At 41.9% G+C, this 8,324-nt stretch overlaps 1 protein-coding gene across 1 annotated transcript; it reads right to left on the bottom strand.

The window, feature by feature from the left end:
* Nucleotides 1-2,475: 2,475 nt before the first annotated feature.
* hspb1 (heat shock protein, alpha-crystallin-related, 1) lies at nucleotides 2,476-8,324 on the bottom strand. The gene is made up of 3 exons (XM_062046457.1): nucleotides 7,874-8,324; nucleotides 3,028-3,091; nucleotides 2,476-2,827 (listed from the first exon to the last, which is right to left on the bottom strand). The coding sequence occupies exons 1-3, from the start codon at nucleotides 8,259-8,261 to the stop codon at nucleotides 2,671-2,673; spliced, it is 609 nt and encodes a 202-aa protein (XP_061902441.1). The 5' UTR covers nucleotides 8,262-8,324; the 3' UTR covers nucleotides 2,476-2,670.

The following is an 8,324-nucleotide window of genomic DNA, read 5'->3' as shown; positions in this document are numbered from 1 at the left end:
TTGCACAATCAGCCTTTTCATATAAAGCCATAAAGGAATGGAACGACCTCACAACAAACTTGAAAAGTCTAACAGATTACTCTTCATTCACAATTGAAGTTAAAAAGTGGCTTTGGAGCAATCAAAGCTGCTCACACGGTCACTAAGATGGGCATTATGTTTGACACATCAACCTAATGTGTATTATATTTATCCATGAGAGCATTTTTATTGTAAATTGTGAGGTGTGTGTGTTAAAATCATGGTTGTTTTTACAAATGATGACAGATGTGAACAAAAGCATGTATTGTCTTTGTGTGATGATGTAAATGAGGTGTGGTTGTATTGTATATTAAGTATGTGTCCATGAAAGGGCATTTTCTGACTTTTTTCTTAATACTTGTGTATGATTTTATTGTCATAATTTTATTGCATGATTTTTGTATCCCTTTAATTTAGGTAGCCAGGGACTGCAGATGGAAATGAGCTATTTAGCTATAATCTGGTATAGAACATAACTGTCTTTGAGCTTAATGTTTCTGTACATTGTCCCTTTAAATAAAGACTAAACTACTACACGCTTGATCAACTTTGTGGTTGTATCATCGGATTTGTGGTCTCATGTTTTGGACACTTGGGTGAAGAGAGGAGCGCAGCTTTCAACCGATCACCACCTGTTGGTGAGTCAGATACGATGGTGGGGGAGGATGCCAGACAGACCTGGCAGGCCCAAGCGCATAGTGAGGGTCTGCTGGGAACGTCTGGCAGATTCTCCTGTCATAGCTAATTTCAATTCCCACCTCCGAGAGAAATTCGAACATGTACGAGGATATTGAGCCCTAGTCGACCATGTTCCATGTGTCTTTATTGTCGAGGCAGCCGATCGGAGCTGTGGCCACTAGGTGGTTGGTGCCTGCTTTGGCAGTAATCCCAGAACTTGCTGGTGGATACCAACAGTGAGGGATGTCGCCAAGCTCAAGAAGGAGTCCTATTGCGTCGTTTTGGCTCAAGGGACTCCGGAGGCAGTGGACAGGTGACAGAGGCAAAAACTTGGACATGGGAGGAGTTCGGACAAGCCATGGAGAACACCTTGCCATACACAGACGTGCCAGCAGAGACCCCAACGATGGAGATGGAGCATTCAGCATCCAGCAACTGCTCTGGCGGATCCTACCCCTAGGGGAATAGGAAAAAAAAACAAAAAAAACAAAGAGATCACAGACACACACAAGGTATACCCCAGCAGCTGACCGCCTTGCAGCACTGCAGAATATTCTGCAGCGCACCGAACTGCCACGATAGACGCGGGGACTAAACCCAGCAGGCCCCAACCAAGACAGGCATCCAGAAGGGGTGGATTGCGGGAGCGAGGGGCATATACATATATAAATATATATAGAAACAAACAAATCCATACACAGGCCGGCGCAACAGCGATCCAGCACCGGAACTTACTATCCACCGAGAACCAGCCGATCACTTCCCCCTCTCCCACAGGTCCGGCCGTGCGCCACGCCCCCAAAGGACAACCCCCGACAGGCCCGCACCCATATGACAGCACGACACTGGGCGTGAAAGACGGTGCGGCAGAGTACGAGGGCAGCCCAGGGCCGACACACGACAAGCCAACCAACACGACAACAAACGAGAACGAAGCCGGCAAGTTCCCCAGCCCCGACAACCAACGCGCTGCCACAAACCACAACATCGGCCACCATCTCGCACCAGACCCAGCAGCCATGGGCTGCTGCCACAAATAGACCGAAAAATCGCGACCGACAACCAAACGCCAACAGGACCATGGAGACCAGCCAGTGCCAGTTTTTCAGCCAGACCAAACACCACACGCAAACAAGAGATATCATCTACACCTCACACTAAAAAACTCCACTTCCCAGTCCAGACACACAAAAACACACCTCGGCCCAAACCACCGAGACACAGCACCCACACCAAATAAAATACATTAAAAGCCTCAGACCCTCAGCGAGCGGGTGAGGGTGGGATCCTGACATCTGTGGTCCCTTCCAGGGTTTCTTGTTGTTCCCATTGAGTTGAGATTTTTCTTGCCCTGATGTGGGATCTGAGTCGAAGATGTTGTTGTGGCTTGTGTAGCCCTTTGAGACATTTGTGATTAAGAGCTAAATAAATAAAATTTGATTGTGTCCATCTTCGTTGGCCCTGCGAAGAGGTGGCGACTTGTCCAGGGTGTACCCCACCTTCCGCCCGGGTGCAGCTAGGATAGGCTCCAGAACCCCCTGCGATCTCGAGAGGGACAGGCGGTACAAAATGGATAATAAAAATGGACAATACATAACTGGCAACAAGACCTGTCGTGGAGCTAGGCGAGGCAGTGACAAACATTGATCCAGCAGACAGAGCTCAGCCTACAGGACAAAAGTCAAATGATTGAGCTTGTTCAATTAAAAAATATATATTTTGTGTGGTTTATCAAGACAACAAATGTATAAACAAAGAAAGTCAAATAAAGGTCATTAAATCTTTATTCAACATTTTTATTCAACAAGAGTGCAGACATCCAACAGGCAATTAAATGCTCTGCTTTTTGTGTGCAGCATAAAAGGAGATGTGCCAAGGAGGGACAATGTGTACTAAAGACAACATGGCAGGTGCAGATGTATATTAAGGTGATTTTAACTCTTTGTTTGCATACATTTTTGTGTGAGCCTCCTATTTCTTCGTCACACCACTCTTGCTGCCTACAGTGACGGGTATATCAGTCACTGCAGCCTCAATGGCCGGCTTGATTAGAGGGGCCTCCACTGTCAGCATGCCATCGGGTGACAGGGAAGAGGTCACCTTCTCCACGTTGGCGCTCTGGGGGAGGCTGCAGAGAGCAATGCAATATTAAGTTCCTATGAAGTCAGTTGTGTCCTCGGACCCTAAATAGTTTGTTTTTAATGGCCCAAGGCTTTTAGAATGCATTAGGGGGTATAAGAGTTTGCAAAACAGCAAACTTTCTTTATTAAGGCATCCTCTTTCATAGCTATGAAATAATAATTTCTTACATTTACATGAAATACTTACGTGTATTTCCTGGTGAAACATCTGGATACAAAGCCATGTTCATCCTTACGCTCCTCATGCTTGCCTATGAATAAAAAAATATATACATATAAAGAGTTCAGACACAAAAACTGATCCCTCTATTTTCCTTGTTTTTCGTAAATCAATGTTTTTTGTGGAGCTTTTCATAAAACAGCCATCTTGCTGATGTAGGTTGCAAGTGAATCGTTTCTAACAACCAAAATGATAGTCTCAATTTAATTTAATCTAAACAAACACCTTTTTTGGGGGATTTCTGGACATGTGATTTTACACACAGCTCAAAATTGGAGGAATGGCCTTAACCAGTTTTTGTACCTGCTCGTTTGGATATAGAGGCCTTTGTGGTGATATTTTGTAAGAATTATATGTACGGATTAATTCAGCTTGTGCTTACCGACCTCAAAACAAGTTTACATAGTATATGGTGTAATGATAAGTGTGACCAGTAGATGGCAGTCACACAAAGTAGATACATTTGGACTGCAAGATGACGCCAGCATGCAAGCCCAAAATGTTGATGTTCAATTGAGAGTATAGAACATTACACACGGCTCAAAAATCTGTCAAAATGTTTTGGTAAACTACGACGCCGCACCGCCTGATTTTTAGCACATTACAGCGACCGTAGTCAGGCGTACCAAGCTTCGACATACGTTAGGAGAGTTAACATCTGGCGTTTTGTCTCGCAATAATATGCAGAATAAGCTTTTATTTTCTATTGGTACCTGCTGTTGTGTATTTGTGATCTGCATAAGTCCTGAAAATTTGCGAGCGTCCACCATTGTAGTCTGCGCCAACGCCGTAGTCGATAAACTCCTTCTTTTTCTTTATCTGCTTGTTGTGGGGCATTCACCCTCCACTGTTGCCATTTCTAATATGAAGTAGCGGACACTTTTGACTTATATCTGTCAGTAGCTATGGAAGCGCTAAAGACTGCAGGTGTAGTGGGTTTACATAATTCACCCACGGATATTTAGTTATTTTTAGAGAGTTCCGGTCGGACAATTTTTTACGAGATACATTTACAATGTTGTTGTTGTTGCACTAGTGAGCCACGGATGAGGAGATGCTGCTCTGTTGTTGATTTAAGCAAAGTCTGAATGTCATTAAAACAGTTAGTTCCATCTTGTGTCACTCATCCTTCAACTCCTGTCCTTACAAGCTACACTGGTGGTACAACAAAGATGACGGGGAGAAGACACAGTCTAAGGGCAGCCATGTAATTAAGACCTGCCTACAAAACGGTGCATCCTGAAAAGACGGTCAGAAAGTGACTTGAAGATAGTCTGTAAAATATGTAATCTATGCAATAGTTTGACCAAAGCACCACATTACATGTTATGTAGACCACAAGGAAGTGTTTTGAATGTGGGAAAAAAAAATCATAATAATGCGCTGTAATATCTGGTGCGCCTTTAGTATGAATATACACCTGAAAAGACCCGTTCATCGGCAGTGCGCCTTATAATCCGGTGCGCCCTATGGTCCCAAAAATACGGTACGTCTTTATTCTCTGTAAGCCTCTCAATTTCTTACGTAGCTTCACCACTACTATCCTTGTGATTATTTGTTGCCTTTTTTGTCTGAGGGAAACATTGTTATACTATTTGACTCAAACCTGAATTTAGATGTTTTGGAATAATGTTGCAAAGCTTATTTGTATTACTCCAAAACATGCATCCAAAATGCTATTGTTAAACAATGTATTTTTTTTTGGTGAAAAATAAAATCAAGAGTGTAAAATAAACAATTGCGAGGTGATATAACAGAGACATTATTTGCAGCACCAGGGATTAACAGCTGAGTGGAGGAGTAACATAGAGCTGGGAATAAGAGTGGTGTAACATTTGACATAAAGTGTCATTGTATTACAAAGTATTATTTAATCTCATGGTAATATGGGACAAAGTGCTACCTTTTTGGCTCAATATGGGTTGCACACTTTTGTTTCTAAGTACAGGAGGATTTTGTTTTACAAGGGACAATTGGGAACTCTAGTCATTACATCATAAGAATATTGAATGTATAGACAATGCCAAACTAAAGCTGATGGTGAACATTAAAGCGGATTGTGTTTGTTTGCTTTGACAACGAGATGTTGCAAATTCCACTGGAGTTGAACCCTGAGCTTTGTGTGCCCTAGTATGTGACAGCTGTTATCATATTCTGAACAAGATTCAGCTGTACTGTGAAATATAACGTGACATTTGCTGACTCACAAACAGCAACTTTCTCTAATTAAAACTGTTGAAAACATTGGTCATGTTTGTGATGGAGAACCTGTTTGACTATACTTAACAGGCTTTGCCTTTGCATGGTTTCAAGTTATAATGTAACTATAACTGGCTTTTCTGAACACTTCGTCTAGCAAATTGGTTCTCAAACTTTTTTCACCAAGTACCACCTCAGAAAACACTTGGCTTTCCAAGTACCACCACACTGACCAAAATTAAAATAAAGTTGCATAGTAGGCCCAAGTATTCATGAAAAACAACGCATAGGCTTTTTTCAACATGTATATTTAATATTATCGGCCACTGTAACATTACACACAGTTTGAACAGTAACACAGTGTTTGAATATAGGAAGTATAGGAAAATAAAACACTGTACATTAATCAAGTGATTATTTGGCGTATCACTAGATGAAGCTTGGATACCACTTGTGGTACACATACCACAGTTTGAGAATCCCTGCTCTTGCACATCAAATCACCTTATTTGCTATTAGGTTCATAGTAGATACATACAACAAATTCTATCTGTATAACATACTACAATCAGGTACAATTAGTATTGTTAGGGACAAACTGGTCATTTAAATATATAAATCTATTGGTGCTGCCCACCTTCTTTAAAAAGGACCTATAATGATTGTTTTTTTTCTGACTTAAAAGTGTTGCTGCAATGTTGGATACTTGTGTTTAACAATACCAAAATATCATATCATAGTGTAAATGCATCTAAGTGTGAGCTTACGCGCAGTTTGAGTGTTTGTTTAACAGTGGGGAATCAGTGATGTCACAGATTGACGGACATACTAAGTGGCGGGAGGTGGCAGTAGTGGGGCAGTACAAGTACCTGGGAGTCCTCTTGAACAGCAGACTAGACTGGAAGGACAACAGCAAAGCTGTTTACAAGAAGGGCATGAGCAGACTCTTTTTCCTGAGGAAGCTTAGGTCCTTTAATGTGTGCAGCAAGCTGTTGGAGATCTTTTATCAGTCTGTTGTGGCCAGTGCCCTGTACTTTGCAGTGGTTTGTTGGGGGAGCAGCACGAGCAAAAGGGACCTAAACCGGATTAACAAACTGATCCGTAAAGCCGGCCAAACTATTGGCACGCAGTTGGAGGCGTTTGTGTCAGTGAGGGACAGGAGGACACTGGACAAACTGCTGGCTATCATGGACAATCCTGCCCACCCACTCCACCAGACAATTGAGGGACAGCGGAGTTCATACTCCAACAGGCTCCTTCAGCTTCGTTCCCAAAGTGTTCGATTCAAGAACTCCTTCAATCCGCACTCCATCCAGCTGTTTAATCACTCGCCATACAGCAATATATGATATCTGTCTATTACCTGACACCTTATATGTTAGCTACCTCTCTTTGCTTATAATGTCTATTTTCTGCTGGATCTACTCTCTATTTTATGCTGCAGCTGTTTATACTGTAATATTGTACATGGTAATTGTTATATATTGTATATATGATATAAACATATAATATAATATAATATATCAGTATATATCATATACTGTACATATATTATGTAAATATTACATATATGTTATATTTTATATTGCTACTACGGTACATTTTTAGTCTATTTTATACCTGCATTAGCTCAGTTACAAAGGATGGAAAGGAATCCTTTGTAACTGAGCTACTGTGTGGAACAATTTCCCTTGTAGATAATTAAAGTTTGTCTAAGTCTAAGTCTAAGTGAGCACTTTGCTTAACAGTAATAGTGACCGTAATGGCTGCTGCATGGATCTTGTCATTCTATCTCGTTTAACGTCCTCCCACTTGCTCTGATGTCTATAAAATTTTGCTGTGTTCATTTGTCTTTACCACATTTTACAAAGTGACAGTTTTGTCAATATGGACCAGTACGAAATTGGATTATCGCTAAACTCTGACGTAAAATGACGGAATAAGGAAAGATAAAGTATTATTTTCATATAATCCTGGCATGTGCATAATAACAATCCTGCTAAAACATTGTTGTTGTTTTTAATGCAGCTGGATCGGAGAAGGACAGGTGTATCTATAATGCCACAACCTCCAAAAGACTGTTAAAAACCCACTTCTTAAAAACTACTTTTCATACCAGACGAAACATCTCACAATCTAACCACGTTCTCTTTAATTTTGTCTATTTTATGTTGATTTACACCTGTACAGTTTGTTTGTTATTTTTATACGTGATGTGCTTTTATGATTATGACCAGGGTTTCCTTTTGAGTATGTGTAATATGGATTCAAGGATTCAAGGACTCATGGACCTTTATTTGTCATACCCGTACACATTTGCACATGTCAGATATATAATTTGGACTCAGGTCCCGGCAAGTATATATATATATTGGACACCCCTGCTCTAACTCCTAATCTTAGAAAAAAAATTCTACTGCTTATCCTGTTCAAGGTCACAGTAAGCTCATCGCATACTGCAAAATCTAAATATTGTCCACGATATTGTTGTAAAAGCACTTTAGAAGGATGAATGTTTGTGTCAGATCCCATTACATTTCATAAATGTACCTAATGAAGTGGCTGTAAAAGACGAGTCTCTCTAACAGCACACAAACCGAAAGAAAGGCCTCACCTGTAATTTCCACCACACCATCCATGGTCTTGACCACCAACTCTTCAGGTGAGAAATGGTTGACATCCAAAGACACCTTCCAGTGGTCTTGTGTCTGCTTGATCTCTGACATGCCGGTGCTCATCTGGCGGGAGAGAGCGCGAGCCTGCTGTGCCCCCATGGCACCGGGGTACATCATGGGCATCATGGGCATTTGGGGCATCATGGCACTCATCTCCGCGGGCATCATGTGCCGCATGTAGCCTGGCCAGTGGGTGCAGGGGAACTCCTCCACGGGGGCGGGCATGCCAAAGGTCTGGTCAAAGATGCGACTAGTCGGGTTCCAGTCGCGGAAGGGTTCCCAGCTTGCGGTGCGGACCAGGGTGAAAGGAATACGTCGCTCTGTCATTATGAGTGTTGTGCTGAAGCTACTGGCGCCCTTTAGCCTCTGACAATGTCCCCAAACAAGCTG

The sequence above is a fragment of the Entelurus aequoreus genome, linkage group LG05 (assembly GCF_033978785.1).
Source record: "Entelurus aequoreus isolate RoL-2023_Sb linkage group LG05, RoL_Eaeq_v1.1, whole genome shotgun sequence".
Lineage (NCBI taxonomy): Eukaryota > Metazoa > Chordata > Actinopteri > Syngnathiformes > Syngnathidae > Entelurus > Entelurus aequoreus.
This window is presented reverse-complemented; position numbering and strand designations above follow the sequence as displayed.